Below are 22,766 nucleotides of genomic sequence, written 5' to 3'. Positions count from 1 at the left end.
CTGCATTTGCATCATTTAAAAATACTCAAGACATTATCATTGGACTGAGACTGAAGTTACCTAAGCTGTCCACATGATGGTGTCATATCAACTATATATGAACGATCAGTGAGGAAACATGAGGGCAGTCATTTGGTGTGACACATTATACTTTTAGTTCAGCAAAAGCAGCGAGCTTTACTTTTTGTTGTTGTCCGTTTTTAATTCAACAGTTTTAAATATGTTTTCATGCACTGGAGCAAAGTTTACTATGGTGTCTGTAATACCTAGTTTATTGCATATAATCATATACAGAGTACTAATTCATACATTTAGGATGCTAAATATGTGAAATGATACAAACAAACAAACACAAACAAAATAGACCGAGATAAGGTAGAGAAGAATTAATGCACATATTTCACTCATGTACACAAACACTGGCTATTTAAAGGTTAATAGGATTTGGACAGGGGCTGCAAAAATGGCATTTTAATCACCCACCACTAACCATATCTACATTATTACACGGGTGATGTTGTGATCTCAAATCAATAAAAATTTATTGCATTTATTGCACTGGATATCAATCTTGGTCTCGTCTACACTGACTCTGCAGTTTGAATTTCAAAATAAATCAAAGACGTGAATGGAATCCTCCAAATACTCTGAAGTGTCTTTTGTATTTTCATTATCTGTCTCATACACTGCCTCACACATACATCCACTTGAGTGTGTTTTCTCTCTCTTCTTTATGTCTTTCAAGATTTCTCTATGGATGAGTTAAGGATGTTTCATCAGAAAAGGAGTGTCTTCTTGTGGATAATGGAAGAAAGTCTGGACTGTAAGCTGTAAATAATGAACATAAGGACAGTTCTCCCAGTCTCAGACCAACCACAGACAGACAGAGTGTCATGAAAACCACAAAATAATCACAACAACACACTTAATCATCAAGTTAATCAACCACCTGAAGGAAAGTGCCTCCTTACTGGAAAATCCTTAAGAGAAAGGAGAAGCAAACAATCCACCAAAATCTATCTATACAACTGGGGCTGTGGCTAATGATTATTTTCATAAGGAATCTATTGATTACAATTGTTTGGTCTATAAAACACCAGAAAATAGTTTAAGTTTATGCCATGATAAAACAAAGAGAAATCAGAAAATCCTCATGTTTGAGAAACTGGAACCAAAGAACGGCTGGTCTTTGTGCTTGACTGACTTAACGTTGCAGTTTAATATTCTGTCAGTCGACTAATTAACATCAAATCTCGTTCTTCCTGTCTCCCCGTCTCTCTCTTTCAGAATCAGAATCAGCTTTATGGCCAAAAATGTTTACACATACAGGGAATTTGCTTTGATATTTTGGTGCATAACAATAAACATATGTAGAAAATATAAGAAAGATAAAGCAAGTACAGGTCAAGAATCAGAAATATAAAATTGACAATAAGAGATTAAAATATAACAATAATAAAGTCAGAGATGCTGTCTATGTTTAATAGTCAAATAATCAATTAGTTGATCAACTAATTCACAAATAGTCTAACATATAACAACTCTATGCTATTGGGTTGCAACTAACTATCATCCTCAATTAATCTGCCTATTACTTTCTAGACTAATAATTTGGTCTATAAATGTCAACAAACAGCTAATGTCCAATTCCCAGGGTCCAAGTTGATGTCTTCAGAAGCTTTATTTTGTCTGACAACAGTCCAAAACCCAAAGATATTCAGTTAACTGTCATAGAAGACAAACAAAACAATCAAATAGTCACATTTGAGAAGCTGGAAGGAGTGATAGGTTAGTGTTTTTTCTTTGCTTAAGATGCTTAAACCACTATTCGATTATCAAAACTGGTCTAGAATCTTTATTTGACGATGAATTGACTGATTAATCGATTCAGTTAATCGTTGCAGGTCTGATATGACATTCAACCACATTAGGTGTCAGACTCTTTATTCAGAACCTAGTAGGTTATACATATATGAGCTAATTAAACACTATAAAAAGAAATATTGTACTAATGTTACTTGTCGTAGTAGCACATTAGTAGTGTCACTGAAAGTATGTTCGTGTTATTTTGCAGCTGTTCTTCCTCACATGAAACAAAATGAGTTTTCCCATCTCCCGGCGGCGGAAGTGGTTAGTGGAAGCTAGTGGACTCAGCTAGCTGGCTAGGGCGTTGCTAGCGGCAGAAAGTGGGATTTTTGGTACCTTTCCGCAAGTTATATTATTGTACAAATAACGTCTTGCGTTGGAAAAAAACGGCGTTTGATGTTCGCTAAAAGTTTTAATCGCCCAGTTGTTTTTTTTGTCGTTGTTTACAGAGGAGTTGTGTCACTTTCTGTCCCGTTAGCTGACCACACAGCTAGGCTGCTCTCATCCACGGGAATTCTGCCGAGAAACGACTGAATTCTGGAAACATGGAGTCAAGGAACGTCGCGCTGTGCTAACCGACTTCACTGGGTTTTCTTTCCCCGAGGATACTTTGTGAAGGACATAACACGGAGACATATCGCCAGATAGTCAACATTCATGCTGTGCTGTATAGATATATTTTTCAGTCTTTGACCGGCTCATTGTTGTGAAGGGGAGTTTGCTTAGTTTGCACTCGAAACAGAGCATACGAAGCAAAGTTTTTTTTTTGCTGAAAGAGCTCATCTGTTTTGTTAGCTGGTGGTAGCTGGCGAAATTCAACAGCCAGCTCGCAGTGAGAAAGGATTTTCAGAAAACAGCGTGCGATGTTATTTTAATCGACCATCTAACCACTTTTGTTTTTTAATCCAACGTCTTAACACCGGTATAACATTAGCTGCGGTTGTTTGGCTAGTGTGTAACACAGGTTGTTGAAACTCGGCAGTGAGCGATTCTCGTGGTCACGGGACAGTTTTCCCTACAGTCACAGACAGGCATTTCTGGGAGCAGGGATTACCAAATGGGACTGTAGGAATTTCCAGCATCTTCAAAGATCATTTAGGAACCGAGGCCATTCAGCCGAGCAGGGGTGGTGGCGGACGGACTACATCGCTGGGCCAAGGTGTCTGTTACATTGGAATACAGATTGTTCATACATTTCATATCGGCGGAAAACTGGGATGTGAATGCAAAGGATTCGTACAAGGAGGTCATACATGCACGACAACTTTTGCCAGCTGGCGCAGTGTATTTATTGTTGTTGTTGCCAAAATATTCTTTACTGCCCGGGTAGGATATCATCTGACTGTACAGCTAAGACGACAGAGGCCCCGATTAATTTTTAAGGTCTGCACATTAGGTTCCCTTCTGCTATTGCATTTTGACAAGGAGTATTGCTAAAGAAGTAGCCTATAGGTAGTATTTTTGTTTCCTCCAGCGTCTGGTACCCTACAGTTAATTTATTCTCAACACCATTCTCAAAATCCTTGCATACTTGAGACGAATGCCAGAGAAGGACGCGCCAGGAAATCGCCTCATCACACTCTGGAAAATGTTAATCGGATATAATTTGCTGCAAATCTAGAACCGGAAGCCCAATGAGTGACACACAGTCCAGCTTCACTGACAGGTACAGTAATACAGCCACCTTTTATATATTCTGTGAATGCAATGTCTGCACTCCACATGCACAGGTCGTGTCTTCAAAGTAATAAAACATAACAAAGTTCCTTGATCATCTGAAACACAAACCACAGCCTGATGAAGATGTGTTTTTAAATGGTCTAAGTAAAGTACTTTGTTGTGGTGATGGGCTCAATAATAACTGTGTTATACAATCTAATTGTTAACGATGGACATCAGCCCTTGATGGAAACTCTGCTGATCTCAGCATGGGTAGTGGACTATTTATCCAAGGAGTGCCACTGTTCCTCTGTGATCCCTGTACACCTTTCAACATCATTATTACCTCTAATCCTTTAAAGCTGACCTTCTCCAACACCTATTAAAACAATCTCTGGATTTAGACTAAACCTTAGCTCCGTCAAGTAATCACCTTATCTAAGGCATCTGCTACCTTCCAAAAGATTGGACAGTGTTGTTAAAAGCGGCTGGCTGAATAATGTGTGGTTGCCGGAAGAAGACAGTACATGGTAGAGAAGGACTGGTCTGTGCCTAATACATAGTGATGTAAGCTGTTAATATTCTGTTGTTGCGTCATTACAAGAATGAAATCCCCCTGTGTTTTTGTACCTTGAGAATAAAGAAGTTTCTCTTCTGAATTTGATGGACTCTGGTGAAACAGAGAAGTGAAGCTGATGCGTTGCGTCAAGAACTTCCCCACCTGAATCCCACTACCTTCAGGGAAAGCATGGCAATACAGTGGAATTTGGTCGGTAGATTCAAAAGCAGGAGGACGGTTTATTGCACAGTTAGGGATCTGAAATATCCTTGTGGCTAGGGCACAAGCTAGAGGCCAGAGCCCAACTTAATTTTTACATGACCCCCTCCCCCACTGAAATGATGGCAACAGTGGCTGGCACCAACTGCTATTGTAGTGCTGTTTATTATGAGTGGTTTTTTTTGTTAAAAGTTGTACCATAACACTGGGCATAGCATTGTTGACTGAACTGGTGTATATATTATCACATCTCTGGTTGCTTATACAAATAAAAAGAACAAATCAGTACTTTTCAATCAGTTAAGCAAACCTGGATTACAATTTAATCTGCAGTTGGTAAATAAATCAGAGATACTCCTTAGCACCTAATGTTAGGTTGCTATTGCCATTAGACAGTGCAGTATGTCTTTAGAATATCATACAGCATTATTTGATCATTGGTTCATCTCAGATTTGCTGCTGCACGTGAAGGCCTGAGACATGGCTACACAAATTTGTTACATGTTCATTTGTTTGTTTTGGTTTCACAAGCTCTGTGTCCTAAAGGTCACAATTGTTACTCTACATGTAGAACATGATGCAGGCCCTTCTGTTAATGCAAAAGAAAATGCAAAACAGTGTGACAGTAGTCTAGACCGTTGCTGCGCAGGCAACTAGCTCTGTACTTCTGTTGCACAAAAATTAGAGTTCGCCTGTGATCTGAATTATTGTTTGGACCGCAGTTGTTTTCGAGGATGTTTTCTACAGTGGTTGATGATAATGACTTTATTGATTTAATGCTGTTGCCTGTCTCTCCCTCTGTCCTTAAGCATGTCTGTATTTCCCTGTCCTTGCTTTTTCTCCCACTGTGTGCAATGTTGTGCATTTTGTTTTCGCTCTGTTGACTGTGGTGGGAGTGTGCACCCAATATCTATTGGGGATGGGCCGCCAGCCGATGGGTCAGTTTAGTGTTTAGCTCTTTGTCACAGAGTTCTGCTGATCTCCACGTTTTTCCCACCCCCCCTCTGAGGCCCTCCCGGGAAGTGGTGCTGGTGACATCACTAATAGTAAACAATAGCTTCAGTGGGAGCAAACTGGCTGTCTGCTGCGTGCTCCTGCCCAGGTCTGTCAGTGTAGGTCAGGTACATTCAGGGAAGCTGGTCAGAGAACGTCTTCATTGTTACCCTGTTGGAGGAAACGTGTTAAGTTGTGTCTGTAGCTAGATAATGGTAATAGAGGTGCAACTAATAAGTTTGTCATTGATTGATTTGTTACCACGGATTCTAATGTAATTGTTGATTGTGTGAATAATTGGGCGATTACTCATTTAGTCATTATATTGACAACCAAGGCGATAGCTTCAGATTGTTTGTTTTGTTCGGCCAACAGCCCAAAAACCTAAGAGCATTAAATTTACAATTAAAGTGAAGAGAGGTGAGATTCTGCAAACAACAAATGCTTGGTATTTGAACCGGATAAATAACTCAGAGGGTTCATTGATTCAAAATGATGAACTAATAGTATATAAATTGACTAATAAAGTAATTGCGTGAACACCAAATGATAATAACTCCTCAATATAAAGCCTTACTGCAGTGGAATTTGTTTCCTCATGATAAATGTTTTCACGAGTACCTCTGTCAGATCAGTCTGCTCGTATGCGTCTGCTGTATTTGGCATCCCTCCCTGATAATGCAGCATGCTTCTACTCCATCTAGTCAGCATTGATACAGGAGTCTGTGTCAGCTGCTCTGAACTGTGCATTAACATGAGTATCCAGAAGTCATTCAATCAGAAGTGCAAACGCTCCGACTCAGGATACAGTGGTGTAATACCATCTTTACTGCAATTTGTTTTTATACAGTCAACATGTTTTCCGCAACATAGGATTAAGATAAAACTATGGTTTTAAAAGTTGTGGGGGAAAAACTCAAGTTCAAGTTAAAACAAACTTGAATGAATTGACTGACATATATTTTACATATTAACCTTTAGGCATAGCGGCTATAATATGTCACGTTCAGGTAGGATTTAGACAGCTGCACAATTGTGGAAAAAGCCAGTTGCTGAGTAAGAGATAACTGCAGGATTGATGATGTAGGCTAATGTTCTTTGTACAACTGCAGCAGTTAGTAGATTAATCAATTAGCAGGTCAATAAAAAAGCTATTTGAAGAAGACATCACTTTGGTTTTGGGGAAATAATAATGTTTGTTCTTGATTAATGTATGTTATTTCAAATACCAAACAACTACACGATTAAGTGAGAAAATAATGAGATTCCTCGAGAATGAAAATAATCGATAATTTCAGCCGGATCCCACGGCTATGGAAAGAGTGTGATTTCCCCAAAAGCTGTTACGTTTAAAGATTGTGAAGGAATTCACTTTCTCCCTTAAATTAATGTCAAGAGCAGAGACAAAATTCTCTGAATAATTTCTAATCACAGCCTTAACCTCCGTTATGATAGCCTGTAGTCGAGAGGTGTGCATCTTCACTGGTCTCACGATTCGATTCGATTACGATTATCAGGTCAACAGTTCGATTCAGTTCGATATATCGACGCATCACGATGCATCACCTCAAGGGTGGGAATTTTTAGACACCCCATTACGATTATGAGTGCTACAATGCGATTTGTAAAACGGACAGGATAAAGATGTATTTTTCTCACCGTATGACTACTTGGTAGTAAAGTATTTCTAATAATCCAAACAAGTAGGTAGAAATAAAATGCAGATATTTAATGTTACTTCATATAAATCTGTTCTTTTTTCTTGTCTTGTCGTGTAGTTACATGTTTGTGTCCTGTCTTGTAGGTTGAATATTGTAATCTTGTATTGAGCACCATGGGCCTTGAGAAACGGCATTTCGTTCATTTGTGTACTCGATATGTGGATGAATGACAATAAACAAACTTGAACTAGCAGCTAAACAACGTCCTGCTCAGCTTCCAGAACACAGTCTGAAGAGGAGATGTTAGCTAGCGCTGACTGCCTTCACTTTTCCAGTAGTTGGAAAGCAACAGACAGATTTGAATTAACGGACACACTGTGACCTGCACTGTACTGACAGACTGAAACCTAGCACTCATGTTTTCCTCTGCTCCTCTGTCCTATGAAGAATGGGGAGAGGACGCTACCTAACCGTGCTGCACAGTGTGCGGGTGAAAGTCGTTAACCATAGTTGCGGATTGATTTAATCTAAAAATCTATTATTTTCCACACCCCTACTATAGGCCTTTCTTTTCCATTAAAATATGTGTCACAGCCTTTTTAGGACACAACAAGATCTTGTCAACCTAAATGTCACTGGGTCATTGCAAGCTGATGTATTTTGATTGTTTCAAAATTTGACAAAGATGGTATCTACGACAGCATATTAGGGCCTTTACTAAAATAAATTCCTGAGCCGGGATAGAGGAGTAATATTATTATTATTGTTATTAGAGTAATATAAAAGAAAAACTTAGATTTTTTCTTTTTCAAATCATTAATAATACAAGCCAAGTATCTGTGCAGACATAAGAGAAGAAGTGGAGTGAGTGCAACAAAGCAAGAAAGTGTGTCACAGATTAGTCATCTGCAGTTCTTCCTCAAATTGTATGCTTTGGGTCTTTGAACAGAAGGAAGTCTTTCATAATGCTGGCTGGTGAAAGTAACTTATTTGTGACAGCTATTGTTTTTAACATCTTCATAACCGGCTTAATAGAGTACAGAGCCTTAAATAACGCAAGCATCTGAAAAACAGTCATTTCTTAGTTACTTTAATCTCCCTCAGAATACTACCCCTCTCTCCTGGCTCAGTAATTATTTATTTATTTATAAATTTTTTTGCTAGAGTGGCCCTAATATGCCATTGCAAGTATCTCACCCATGACCTACATGTTTTTTTTTTAAATTAGCAAACAAATTAGACTACAAACAATATAATTAAATATATTTGCTGTTAAATATGTTTTAATTTAAGTAATCAAGGGCTTCTTTTTACAAGTAGTAGTCTAACAATACATTTAGAGACACAACTTTTACAGAACGTCTCCGTCAAAACAGGAAGAAACAGGAAGCCTTGTATAGTCCTATGCAATCAAACGTTCACCACTGGGTCCCTGAGCAAGACACTTAACCTCTAGTTGCTCCAGAGGCATACAACCTCTGACATATATAGCAGTTGTAAGTTGCTTGGATAAAAGCCCTCAGCTAATTGAGTAAATGTACTTTTGCGATCAAAGTTGTCAGTGATGCATTTAACACAACGCTCTGGAAATAGTTGCCCTTTTAACCCCTCCTTGGATAGCTATGACCTGGATGGCTGAGAATCTCCACAGACAGCCCAGGAAATAGGTTTTTGTTATTGATGACATGGTCACATTTTGGTTAAGGTGGGCAACTTTATATTGTCTGTGCAGTAAAACCGCTGCAATATTGTTAGAGTTTTCCTTTGTGAATAAAGCTTGGCTCTGAATTGTCTGTTTTCAGGGAGCACTGGTAGCTCACGTTGGAGCGCGTGTACCACATATCAAGGCTAAGTCCTTAACGCAGCAGCTCAGGTTTGAGTCCGACTCAGGCCCTTTACTGCATGTCACCCCCTCTCTGTCCAGTGCCTTTCCTGTCTCTCTCTCTCTGCTGTTGCTGTTAATAAAGCGAAATGCCCCCAGATATGGAATTGTCTGTTTTCAAACCTAAGAACTCGTGAACATCGGCACTGAACGACTGGCCCGATTCTTTGTTTTGTTTATTTATAGAATGTAAATGAGCATGTTGACACCTGGTCACATGTCACTTTGGCAGACACACACCAACTCTCACCATTCTCATTCATTCTTGCCAGGTCCCATTTCACTCTTTTCCACTCACTCTCTCAATCACATCAATTTTTTTTTTATTGTTTGTGGTCCAATCAGTCCCTTCATCCCATCATCACCACATTTTTATTATGCCCCTAGGTCAGGGGTATTTACTGTTGCATCTGACCTGACTTCCCCAATTAGTACAAATTAAAAGTGGACAGGTGTGAATGGTTAGCCCGTTCTGTGGTTCAGCCTGGGTCTCTCTTTTTTTTTTAATAGTTCTTTATTGATCTTAATCAAGTCAAGCCTGGCTAAAATGAATGGCAGGGACAATGAAAAAGAGAGGGAGATAGCAGAGAGCAAAAGAAATGGGTGATGCCCCTGGGGTAATGATGCTGGAGAGAGCGTGAAGTGTGGGCATTAGCTGGGGCTGTGAGTGCTGGGGGAGTTGGGGGGTCTATCACCCGCCGCTGTGATGCTGATGCTTGTGGACACCCTCTACAATCCTGCCCTGTTAGCCAAGAGAGCTTCAGGGCCCAAACATTACTTTCACTTCACAAAAGACACGATCACTACAATAGAGAAAAAAGGGGGACAAGGGTAGAGAGCTGTCTTGCCCAAGTGTCATGTCCTCACATGTCCATGTAAGGGTTTTGTTGCAGTGAACAAGGCTTGTGCCTTCAAGCTAAGTGGGGCACTTGTGAAGCCATGATATTCTGCAGATAGCACAGTGGCCCAAGATGTGATGCTAGTGATTGTATCTATCTTAGATTTATTGCTGTTAAACTCCTTATTTCACACTATGTTGATTCTGTAAATATACAAACAATACATATTTTTTTCTTTTTGTAGACGTATTCTAGGAAATAGATGGCTGACGTTAAATAGCAGCACCTCTGCTGTAGTTGATTGGATGTGATTTATGTGGCATGTTGAGACTACCCTTCCCTAGGTCACGGGATGGGGATGCTCTAAATGTTGTCTCTGTGTGCTAGGAGAGGCTGTTGCATGGAGAGAGACCAGCAGCCTGCAGCTGCACTGTGATTAATCTTACGCTGCTTTTTTCTGCTGATTCAGGGGTGACTAGACAGACTAGCACACCACTACTGTTTCTCTACAGAACACAGGTTCTTCAAAACGCTTTGATAGCAGCAAGCCAGGATAGGAAAAGCAAAGTTTAGCAAGACAAGGTGCAGGGATGTGTAAATTATTACACCCTTGCTGTAAGAATCTTTGATTTAGATATTCGTGTTGTTCCAAGAATGTCTGAATGTGTTCCCATAATGATGAATCACTCATTATTATGTATCATTTTGCATTCACCAAGCTTCATCATCTTGCATTCAAGCTAGATTTTGGTAATGAGTAATAGTGTTATAGATGGAACATTGTATAGCTTTGGAGAGAATGATGTGTCAGTAATGTGCTTTTACTTAAGGTTGCATCATCTCCATCATAGTTCTGCTTCTAACAGCCATTAATACATCTTTGCGATCACTGCAAGATACCAAATCATACACCAAGTCTGGCGTTCCAGGTGTCCATGTATCCCTAAACCCCATACCCTACACTGTACATCTGATGTAAATAGTTAATTTGATCAACAGGACAACCTTACCCAAAACCAACCTGAACTAAAAAGGAAAATAATGCATTAGCAAGATTTACTCAGGTCAAAGAAATTAATCACAGGTTAGAAAAGTTCTTAGGTTTTGTTGCAGGACTCATGACCAGCAGTTGTGTGGACGCCGTGGCGCGTTGAACCACGTCTTTTCCTTTCCCAGTGCTAGAGGACAGCAGACAGCATAGCGTGAAGAAATGTCTATCCCCCGGCCCTCATGTCAGGAATCCTGATGAGGTTTATTGGGGCAGAAAGGGCGCTGTTTTCCCCCTGAGGCTGTAGCCTGAGCTCCAGAACTATTGCGCTTGCCTCTCTAACACACACACACACACACACACACTCACTCTCAAAGGTGTGTGTGTGTCTGTCTGTCTGTCTGGCTGGCTGGCTGGCTCATACACTCACTTAATGCTGTCTCTCTTGAAATCAATATCTCAGTATACACAGAGGAACATGGAAACACTGCATACATCTTGGGTCACATGTTGACCATGACATCAGTGTGTTTGTTATTAGACAAAGCTGTAACGCAGAAGTGGTTTAAAGACGAGTATCACTGTGTGGGTGTAGACTACTTCTTTCTCAGTGACAGGGAGTGGAAAGCAACGTCATACTGTGTATTTGTGTGTGCACCCACATTGTGTGACTCAGGTATATAGATTAGATAACAAGCAGTGTGTGTGTGTGTGTGTGTGTGTGTTCTCTATCATTGGCAGGCTGCAGACATGAATCAGGTTGTTCAAGACACTGTATCATTACACCGTTGAGATAGAATCACAGCAGTTTTAAAGAGGTGGCATATGAATGGCTGGCTGAAGGAGATATTGCTAGTTCCATACGGTACTTTGTAGGCCAATGGCATGACGTAGCAAAAAAACAAAGATAGTTTTTTAGTGTAATCTACCCTCTGAGGATGTTTCACTGTGTGCAACGTTACGTTGTATTTCACCTCCTGGAATGGCACACACCTCGGAGCTCCGCAGCCTACAGGCAACTCCCAAAGCTGCCCTCTCCCAGTTTTAGACAGGCCCCACCTCTCCCAGCCCCAACAACATCTATGCTGTGAGCTGCGTTGCTCTGCTTCTGGTAGGAGACTCCAGATTACTGCAACAACTCCATATAGCACAAGTTACAACGGCAGCATTGTCTGAAAGGGTCAGGGTCAAGCTTACTTTATCAAGTGTCCACCTACTTTGGTCTAAATCTTGGCTACCTCAGATGTATCCTGCCAACTCCCCATGATCAGTTTGAAGCTTCTGTTTAAATATTGAATTAGATGCTTAGATAATTCAACTCCCAGTTAAACTGTTGGTATCTGCTTTTAACTGATTCTAAGAGGAACTGAGAATAACTTGAAGTGCTTCCTCTGAATCTTGCATGAGGTGTTGTAGTTCCTTATTGTGCACTGTTTTCCTTCCTCTTCAGTTTGGGAGATCCTTTCGCAGAAATGGCCATTGTGTCATAGTCCAGCTCCCTCAGGGCTGTTCGTCCCTCCCTCCTTCACTACTTTTTCTCTCTCCGTGGTCTGGTCTGGTCTCGGCCTCTCGTGCTGCCACTGCTGCTGCAGTTGGCCTAGCTCTGCCACAGTTTTCCATCAAAACACCAAACCTCAATGGAGCATTCAAGCCCAGGCCCGCTCCAGTGCTGCCCCTCCCTCCTATCCCACCCTGTTCTGACTCTGCCTTCTTTCTCCCTTTTTTACTCTGTGGAAATCTAATGGCCCTGTCCAGGAAGAGGTCCCAGCTCTGACATGAAGACTTTTTTTTAGCAGGATCTGAAGAATTTAAATGAGAGAATTGATTCTTGAAAACTGGCTGTAGGTTTTCAGAGTCTAGTTTCTCATAGATCTATATATGATCTCTAGTATAAAACATTTAAACCTACACAAGTTTACATACAACTACACAAGTAGAACAGCTGCAATTGTTAGTGTTAAGCTATACATATATATATATCACCAAGAAAACATTTGCAAATTCTGCAGCAGAGCAAAGCTTCTATAGGCTGTTTATTAATCTAGCTTTACTCAGTTATTTAGGCTTATAAATACTATCTTACAGATATTAATGATCTAATCACATGATTGCAGAGGTTAAATTGTATTATCATTGCTGTTCACAATGTATCTCACAATATAAGTGTGTATTTTCTAGGGCTGCGAATAATGATTTTTAAAGTGATTAATCATTTAGTCTAATAAATGTCAGAAAATACTGAAAAATGCCCATTGCAAAGCCCAAGACGAGCTATTCAAACTGTGTGTTTGTTGATCAACTGTCCAAACCCCCAAAATATTAAGTTTACTGTCTATAAGACTTTTGCTTAAAAATGACACGAATTATTAATCAGTTATCAAATGAGATGCTGATTAATTGTCTGTCAGTCCTCTTGTCGATTAATCATTTCAGCTGTTCTGTCCGTGCTGTTCTCAGTTGCCATATAAGTTGGTTATTTTTCTCATAACAGAGTGTTTAAATTATCATTGGGACATGACACAAAAAACTACTGTTGTCTACTGGACAGAGAATTCACTGCTCATGTGGAGCCATTGTGATAGTTCACTAGATATGCTGTAACGTTATGTGAGCTATGACTGTGTTTCAGTGATACCTTTCAGTGAAAGCCCAAGAAAAACGTTAACCCGGTAGTGAGGCCCTTCTAAATGATCATTCATCATTGCAGTGACTGGAGTCTGTATCCACCAAGATACAGAGCTATCTCCTCAGAATTTAGCTCAGCTACAAGCCTGAGCTAAGTAAAATCCTCACAATGGAGCCTGATAAGCTATTTACAACTATGACAATTACTTATTTTGGACAGTCTGGGGTTAGGGTTAAGAACGCATTGCTCAGGTCACTAAGTTAAATACATCCATCGGGACGAGGCCTACAGGTCTTTTACTTGCGCCTATTGTAAGCTATATTTACTGGCCTATCACTAATACTCTTTTCTATTTAGAACATTCTTTTGTATTTTTGTTTTTATGACAATAAAAATTTATAATTCTTCTTGGAAACTATGTGGCAAAGTAAGAAATTTATTTTGAATCAGCATGCCTTAGCTTTCCAATCTCTGTGGTTGCTGTGGAAATCTAAAGGGCAGGACAGTGCATAGAAGTGTAAACAGGGAAATGCAATTGATGTGATATTTGTGCTCTATTCTTTTTTTAATTTTCAGCATGACTTAACACGTCAGCTCTAACAAACTTAGTATAGGCTTAGTGTGTATTCATGAGCCCTCTACGCACATGTAACCTAGGAGAAAGCAAAACAGAACAGCAGTTCATGAGGCTTGTAAGCCTTTCTGTTAATTTGTATTGCCACTACATAAATCAGTTGTCTATCATTGTCATTTAGCTGCTCTGCTGGCATACAGGCTTGGTGCTGCAGAGTATTGGAGTAGGGACTCAATTTGTGGTGTTTGTCAGTGCCTTAAAATATGGTTAATCTGTGTATTTGTTTTTTGATTTCACCATATAATTTAAGAATAGTTGATATCATTTCTGTCTCAGACAACTCTCACAGTAGCTCTGAGAAGCTATTCAATCTGATTAGCTATAAAAAAGCACAATCGAGAGCAGAGTTTGTCAGTGATTATTGTTAAATAACTCATAGTAATAATTTGTTGGTAATTATGAGGACACTATACTGTGTATAGGTATACATGACCTTTGCTATAAAGATGGATTATAGCAGCAGTTGAACTCCCTGTTTGTTTGCTTCATTTGTCTGTGATTACTTAGCAGTTTTTAGTATATTTTTTAAGGCCTAATCCACACGGACACGGGTATGTTTATTACTGCAGTTTTTCCTTCTTCATATAAAAAAACCCCATCTCAGTCTACATGAAAACGCAAAAACACACTGTCAAGCGCTGTCAAGAACATGCCAAACCAGGCGGCAATATGAGTTCTGATGAAGTCGTTGCATCACTTTTTCAGAAAGGTTAGACTGCCTCCCTGTCATTACTGTTGTGTTGTGTAGTTAGGCTGTCATGCTAGTGAGTCATTGTTTTTCATTTTTCAATTAATCTATCAATTTTATTTTCGTAGTAGTAGTTTTGCTGGTTTAGTGTAGAAATCAATGCGACAGCAGCACTCTTGTCCACCCAGGCACAGAGTTTTTATTTTATTTCATTTGAGCCTACCTTTTATTTTTGTATTAACTTTGGAAACGTCGTTGTCAATAAGGTCATGCAGACCTTAAAAAACGGTTTACAGTGATCCAGATCTGGTTGCCTGGGGCAGCTAGAGAACTTTTGCTGTCAAGCCCCAGAGTGGTATGTTTGTGTGTTTTCACCAACCAGAGGCCTGGCCCTTTCAGGATTCTGTGCAGCAGGATATTTTTGGATTGCCATTTAGAAATGCAACCTATATTTTAAGAAATGTCACAGTATATTTATTATAATGATGAAAGTCATGCTGTGCTTGATATCCTTGGAAGTCAACACAACAGCAAACCCTATATGCAAAATAATTTCTTCGTCCTGACCTGCAACCTTCTGTTGCATGATTACCTCCTTTTCGGTTAAACTAATATAACTGTTTGGGCTTTTGACTTTTGTATAGCTTTGTATTGTAGACATGCTTTTTCTATTTCACTTGTATTTCTCTTTGTTTCTGTCCAGTGCTGCCATCTTTCTTCATGACCTCTCCTTAGCCTTTATACGTGTCTCAGGCAGCTCATTTCATGGTTCCATGGTTATTTGTGATGTAGATACTGCGTGATATACTTGGAAACATAATTTATTTTCAGTTCTGTCTAACCTGCTTTAACATGTACAAAACAGTAGAGCATTTTTTCTCTAAGCATGATTCATAAGTGTGGTTCAGCATAGACATTATAGCCTGTCTGATGCATCATCCAGCCCCTTAGAAATTGGTTGGTCACATTTTCATTTGTTCCTGTATGATCAACCAAGAACAACATCTGCCTACTCATTTTCCCCTGTGTGTGTACGCATGTCCCAGTTCAGTGTATGTGTGTGTGTGTGTTTATGTGCTGACTTTTCCGTCTCTCCAATTCAGAGGTTTCTTAGGGAGTGGGCTACTTAAAGCTTTTTTTTTTCTGCTGGAGGCTCTGGAACTTATTACAGTCTGAGGCATTTTCATAAACGGGCCATTCAGCTGCCCCGGCATGGCTCTGAATGGGACACTGTCGCCAGGAGAACGAGAGTTAATGTGGGCTAGTTAGACGTGAGACCTCTCTATTAAGGATAACTGAAATGTTTAGCTATTCATACTACTGTTTTGTAGTATAATACTGTGTGCATTTAGATTTTAGTGATGGAGTTACATCCTGTTTATTATTGTCTTTGTCTATTTTACGTTTTTTTTAAGCATTATACAAAGCATAATGCATGTAGGCTTTTTTGAAAATGTTACCATGTCAGACCTTACTTAAAATGAACTGTTGTCTTGCCTAGCAAAGATGCCCTGAATAAAGAGATGTGGGCGTGACAATAAAGTATAAAAAGGTATTAGTTTTTATTAGGTTATTTTCTGGTGGAGACATGAGTCTCTTTGCCATGCTTTTCACTTCATCACAATAAAAAAAAAGATATAAAACCAAATCTAAATTTAGGCTGAAGAAGAATGGCAGAACGTGGCTCCCTCTGTCTGTAGAAACACAATGATAATTGGCACAAACTTCATGAGAGTTTTTTATTTTGGGGCCCTCAATGACTTAGACCTATATCATTAAAGGGATTTTTTTAAAGTGGCTTATGTGTTTATTTATCCTTCATGGAATACTGGAGTTAAAATTGGTTCTTCGGTAAGAATTGCCACATCCAGCTGGTCAGGTTTTGCTAGAAGCTCATTCCCACAGATGCTAATATGCCCTTTTTTCAGTCCGGTGCAGTATTAAAGTGAGGAAGAAAACCCTTAGTCTTAAATGTAGACCTTATTAGAACGTTTTGTGTATAGAAAGTTGACTCTGAGCTAGCTTTTGTGTCCATAAGGCTGTGTAGTATCTCCTTAAATCTTTCAGTTTTCATTCATGGTTGCGTCTGCCAAGCTGCAAGTCAGTAGACAAATCTCTAACTTCCTGGAAAACATCACCTTTTCCAACATGAAGCTGACAGTAATAGTATCCCTAAATTACTTCATCGCAACGTCACTCTGTTGCAGTAATCAGTCTCAGGCCAGGCTGCCTCGACGGAAACGGGCCATGGATGTGATTCGGATATGATAATTACAAGTCGTGATGTCTGCATGGGCTTAATCGCAACACACGCACACACAGCTGAGATTGGAGAGCCGGCTGACATTTGACCTGAAAAAGGGTTTAATCTGCAGCTGAAGAACTCTGATGTTTGATCGGGATTATCATGTTTACCCGCTATATGGGTCTCCGGAGAAGCAGTCGGCTTGGCGTCTTGTTTTTGTCTCCAAATAGGCATAAACAGCTGAGCTTTTGTTTACCTTTTTAGGACATTTCTGGGAGAGACTGACGGTCATTCTCTTTTATCTTGCAGGTTTCCCAAGAAAGCAAACAGGTAAGAATATCTCTGTTCTTCTTGCAAAGATATATGTGCATGCTTATCCTGTGGCCACATAAACACACACCAGTGGTTTACATACAAAGAGCTCCAGACGAGGGAAATGAGGCAGGTTTTACTAAGCTTCATATGCTGCAACACAGAAGTCTTCAGAGTTTGGACCAAACATCCCCCCCCCACACACACACACACACACACACACACACTCATGTACACACACACAAACACACACAGAGTGAGGGACAAAGGGTTCCCTCTCTTCTGAGGGCGGCCCATCACTGCCTTTCACTGTGAACAGAACAGTGGCCTTTCACAGTTGGGGCCAGTATAGGCAGAGGCAGCCATACATAGCCTCCCGAGGTTCAAGCCAGAGTCTGGCCTTGTAGCACCTCCTCTAAGGAGCGTCCTTTCTCTGGCCTTGCTCCCTGGGCGCTCAGCAGAGCGGCTCCACATCCTCTCTGGCTGTCACATTATACAGTAGACACACTCAGCATGATTCATACAGTAGGAGGTCCTCTTGCCACATTACTCTCAATGCTGAACAATCGTTGGTTCTGTCTGTTGTTGTAATTTCTCCTGAGCCTTCACTTGCCATCCACTTGTGCATATACAGGGTGGTAGTAGTAGTAGGGCTGGGTATCGTGTTCAATACTTTTTAGGCACCGACCGAATTAGTAGTAAGTATTTCTGAAGGATCAGTAAGTGACGCCACTGCCACACACGGTCCTGTATGTGCAGCCGGCGGAAGCGCTTCCGTGTGATAGTGACATCAAGTACCAAGCCTTGGGCTGATGTCTGTGGATTAAAGACACGTGCGGCTGAGTTTACTTTCTATTGTGATAGTTGTTGCCTGGCCACCTCTTCCTCTAGTGAGGAGGAAACTTTGATATGTAGTGGCAGAAACTTGTTTCCATGAGATGAGAGATTTCTCTCTCTTTCTCTCAGGCCTATTGCCATGAATGTTTAGGTTGCAATGTTGCCAGAGCACAAATTCACATATAAACAATTAAAAATATATAATTAATAAACAATGAAATGGCATTATAAAAACAAAAGAAAGCGGAATAAAAACAACAAAAACACAATATAGGCCTATGTTAAATTGAAAATATGTCTTGGTTTTGACAAGCAGTAGCATTTTTCAAAGGAACAATTATTAAAATAAAGTATTAATGATAATAATGTGATAATTAAGTTACTTTATACAAACAACAATGGTTCTCCGTTTGTTGAGAATAAAATTGGTATTGAAAAGTATCGTTCAGGAACCGGTATCAAAGTCGAGGTATCTTATTGATATCAAAAATCTTTGAACGATACCCAGCCCTAAGTAGTAGTACAGAAAGACACAATGACAGTGCCTGTAAAAAATGCTACGTATAAAAGACCACAGTGTTGTATGTGTCAGCACATACTGGATAAATGTTAATGTTTTGCACTATTTAACCACTTGTTTGTGGTGGGATAATCTATTTCTCACGGGTTTTCCTCTTTCTCTAGAACCAGCAGCATTCTCAGTAAAGACCACCCCCCAGACAAGAAAACCAAAAGTGACAAAACCTCCTTTCCCTCCAATGAGTTTGACCCTACAGGTAACTTCCCACTTTCGTTTTCAGGCGGATTCTCCTGGGGCCCTATTACAGAAACTTCCTCACTTACAGATCCTATCTTGACTGTTTTGTAACCATGGTAATTAGGGTTAGGGCCTGTTTTAGGAAAGAAATTCATTACAGATGAACAGTTCCTAAGTCAATGTTTCTATTTTAACTTAAGATAGGAAACGTGTATTACACAAGCATCATAACTTCCTAACTTTAGGATAACGCTTAAGCTGTCCTAACTTTCACTTTTTCACCAGGTAATGTCCACTTAATTCTTTAATATATATAGCTGCTCCTTTTATTGCTTTTACAAAATCGAAAAAATGTCAGCAGGCTTAACTTATTCATTGAGAGGCTTATGGCAGATCCAAACGGTATGGGCTTAGATTTAATGACTGAAGCTGTATGCTATGTAACGCTACAAAATGTATCAGAGCAAAGATAGCAGAGACTATGTCTGCTATCTTTAGCCGTGTTTCGACCAAAGGAACTCTACCCCAGAACTAGGAACCTTTGGAGGAATTCACTGCGTTTCCACCGAAGGGACCAGGATCTAAATTTAGTTCTAGGGCCTTTATTTTACCCCCAAAAAGTCCCCGCTCAGGGAAGTACCAGTACCTTGGGGAGGTGGGGCTTGCCTTGCAGTGAATTTCTGGAAGGGGCGAGTAGAGGCCAGTGGCTATAAATCGAGCATGTTGGCTGCTCCTCTCTTTTCCAGCGTTTGCAAACCAATAAATCACAATCAACATTCAGATAGCACATACAAGTCTCGCCGATGTCGCATGAGATCGTCGGCATTAAATGTTTTGCTCGGAAACAGCAGCCAGCGCGCAGTGGTGTGTTTACAGCAAACAGCTGATGGAGTTACGCATCAGTCATGGGCTGAAGGAACTTTTTAATTCCTTGAAAAGAGATGTACCTTTGGTGGAGATGCAGCTTTAGTCCACTCTCTTTCTTTATCTCCCGAGTTAGCCCCAAGTTAGCATTGATGTAAATTTTGATTTCTCGACAGAGGTTACCAACACCTCTGACTCGTCTGTCTTGAAGATCAATAACCGTTTTTCATTTTTCAATGTATGTTTCAGTATGTTTTAATATTAAATTTAAACAAAATGGTTGCAGTGCTGTTTAGCTCAGCCAGATGAGAAAAGTAGCATTGCTTACTAGGTAACAGACATAAAAGTTGATAAGCGATGTTGGATTGAGTATTTAGGATTTCCTAGGATTTCCTTAGACTCTTCCTATCTTAAAACTTAAAATATAGCCGCGAGCGGCAATGATTGGGATCCAAGCAAGTCTTGAAAAAACGCAACATTTGAAATTTTCAGAGGAGAAGAACAGACTCAGACAACTTAAGAAATTAAAGTGATGAAAGAGTTTGGACTTTGATATAATTGTGGAAACAAACTTGATTTTTTTCAGCATCACCTTAAAATCAGAGAGGGTCATTATATGTTGACTACTGGGTGAAATGTGCAACCCACCTGCGACTTTTTGTGTTTCCAAGATTTAAAGTTTAAGCTGCACACTTTTAAGCGGAGAAAAATAAGACTAAAGTGTCACAGGATCGAAATATAATAGAGAACTACAATGATCTGAACTCCCCCATTGTCAGCAAGTCTGCCTCGGCCACCTGGACCTTCAGATCTCCAGAGTAGGTGACTTACTGACTGAGCTACTGGTGAGAGGCTGCTTCCACACACCTTCTCACAAGTGGAGGTAGTGACGTCACATGTGCCAGCCCCTGATAGTTTTGTCAGTTAAAACTTCAAACGCTTACAACTGTCAAGATGTTGGTGAGAAAATTCTGAAAAAAATCACTTATCATTCTGCCAGTTTTGGGTATGTTGTTAATTATTTTGTTGGCATTTGATCCAAAACTGATTTAAACAGAAAATGTTGTTCATACTGTACAAGTTATGACAAGATACTGAATACCACTGCAGACTCACCGTTTGACCGATCTGAAAACCCTTTGATACACTTGATATCGGCCATCTGGAGAACGACTCTGTCAAGTTTGGTAGCGTTTGAAGAAAGACTTGTGGAGATATAGATGTTAATTGATTTAGCATATTCTGAAAAATATAGAGTGACTGACTTCTGAATTGACCATAGGTTGCAGTGAGGCAGATGTTAGTCATACAGTATATCAGTGGATGAGCTGAAAAAATCTCAGCTCTCTAGGACGTACGGATGATTTTCTTAGATTTTTTGAAGTTGAGAAATGTACATTTCTTGTAATAAGCCACGCCCACTTTGCACAATCATTACCTAATTTTATACATCAACTGAGTAGTGAGCCAAGATCGTACAAACCGAATTTCGTACGAATCCATCCAGTGAATTACAAGGTATAAACTTTTTGCAAGTGTAGCTAGCACCTCCTAGTGGAAGAATATCCCAGGACTGCTCAGTGAAGCTTGGGCCGAGCATCTGAGCAGACGCGTCAAGTTTGGTGACAATAGCTTAAGCCAATTTTGATTTACGGGAATTTATGTGAAATTGTACGTAAATACACAAAAGTAAAAAATCATGGAAAAAAAACAGATTGACGTATCAAAATTCTTTTGATCAGCGACATCCATAGATGATCCTGCCAAAGTTTCAGGTCGATTGGCGAAACCGTCTGGGACGAGTTTGCAAAAATAGGTTTTAGAGAAGTGATAAAAAGTCGTTTAATTTGACATTTTTAGAGAAGAAGACCATTGGAGCAAAGATGCAGATGAATCCAGAGATTAAAATAATGAAAAAAGTTCGACTGTAAACAAAGGCTTTTTCTAGATAATTGCAAAAACGCAAAGTTGATTGTTAAAGCGCCACCATGACGTCTATGAGGGCTATTTACAACCTACGTGCAAATTTTGGTGAGTTTCCGTCCAGCGGTTTTTGCTGCCCAAACACTTTTAGCAGAGAAAAAGAAGAAAGAAGAAGAATAATGAGAACAAAACCAATAGGGCTCCAATAGTTTCGCTGCTTGGATCCCTAAATAGTAAATTTCTGTAATACGGCCCCTGTTCTGTTTCTCTTATTCAGTCTTTTTTTATTCTCTGCCACATCCTTATTCCATCTTTTCCCTCTGTCTCTATCTGCTTCACTTTATCCGACTGCCTCACATGTTTCTGTCTGTCCATCTCATGCATTTCTTTCTCTCTCCCTCTAACACACACACAAACACAGTCTCATAACAGTTGTTCTGATGATGGTTTTCTCGATGCACAAGGCATGCTGGGATGGTGAAAGGTGGTGAGGGTATCTCGCTCCATTCTTTACTCTCTTTGAATATTCTTCATTCATTTTGCTTGTGCGAACTGATCTGAGAAAAATTTTTGGGTGTCATCATCGGAGCCTATTTTGAGCAGGATGTTTCTTTCTTTTTGAGTTAATTCAACTAATGGACGGTATAATATGTCTTTATTGGCTAAGCCTGCGTTACCCTGACAAATACCAACTGTTGGCAGAAGCGTATGTTGCATTACATGTTGCACGCTTTAAGCCGATAAGCACGGAAAGGTTTGATTATAGGACCTTAAAATCCGCAGCTGCATTTATAATGTCCATTTGGTTCTTGTAGTTTTACATAAATCAGTGCACTGTGGATTTTGTGTGCTCTAAGTGGTTGGGTGGTCTCAATGCATAACTTGAAGGACACAAAAGCTACTAAGCCTGTTTTGCACTACAGTTTCAAGTTTATTGCAGGGTGAGGTTGTTAAGGGTTCAGAAACATACTGGTGTAAGATGTTGACATTCCCTGTGGTGATTGTCAGCAATCAGGGCAGGATTGAAATATGATTGAAGCCTCTGTATTCAAAACAAAACAGAATCCTCTGCACCACATGGTGGAGCTTATCTCTGTATGATGCAACAAAATATAGACCCAATGTGTCCTCTCAGAGGTTACACAAGACGGTGCACTTTGTTGCCTGCCTGTGTGTAGCAGCACACTAATCTTTTTCCACGTATTTCTCTCATG

The 22,766-nt window shown here is 39.9% G+C and overlaps 1 protein-coding gene across 5 annotated transcripts in view; it reads left to right on the top strand.

Annotated features, from left to right (window-relative positions):
* The first annotated feature begins 2,120 nt into the window (after positions 1–2,120).
* The window catches only part of arhgef12a (Rho guanine nucleotide exchange factor (GEF) 12a), a 41,509-nt gene continuing 20,863 nt past the window's right edge, over positions 2,121–22,766 (top strand). For 4 of the 5 annotated variants that reach the window (XM_038692961.1, XM_038692960.1, XM_038692959.1 and 1 more), the window contains exons 1-3: positions 2,121–3,532; positions 17,169–17,189; positions 18,693–18,784. In XM_038692961.1, the coding sequence (XP_038548889.1) occupies positions 3,501–3,532; positions 17,169–17,189; positions 18,693–18,784 (145 nt within the window). In that variant the 5' untranslated portion in view covers positions 2,121–3,500. The remainder of the gene's footprint in view (positions 3,533–17,168; positions 17,190–18,692; positions 18,785–22,766) is intronic. The other variant, XM_038692962.1, reaches the window with a different exon arrangement.

Source organism: Micropterus salmoides, unplaced genomic scaffold, assembly GCF_014851395.1.
Source record: "Micropterus salmoides isolate LMB-PRFRI ecotype aquatic unplaced genomic scaffold, ASM1485139v1 Ms_hic_scaffold_3, whole genome shotgun sequence".
Taxonomy (NCBI): domain Eukaryota; kingdom Metazoa; phylum Chordata; class Actinopteri; order Centrarchiformes; family Centrarchidae; genus Micropterus; species Micropterus salmoides.
The sequence above is the reverse complement of the archived record's forward strand: the minus strand, read 5'-3'. Positions and strand labels throughout refer to the sequence as shown.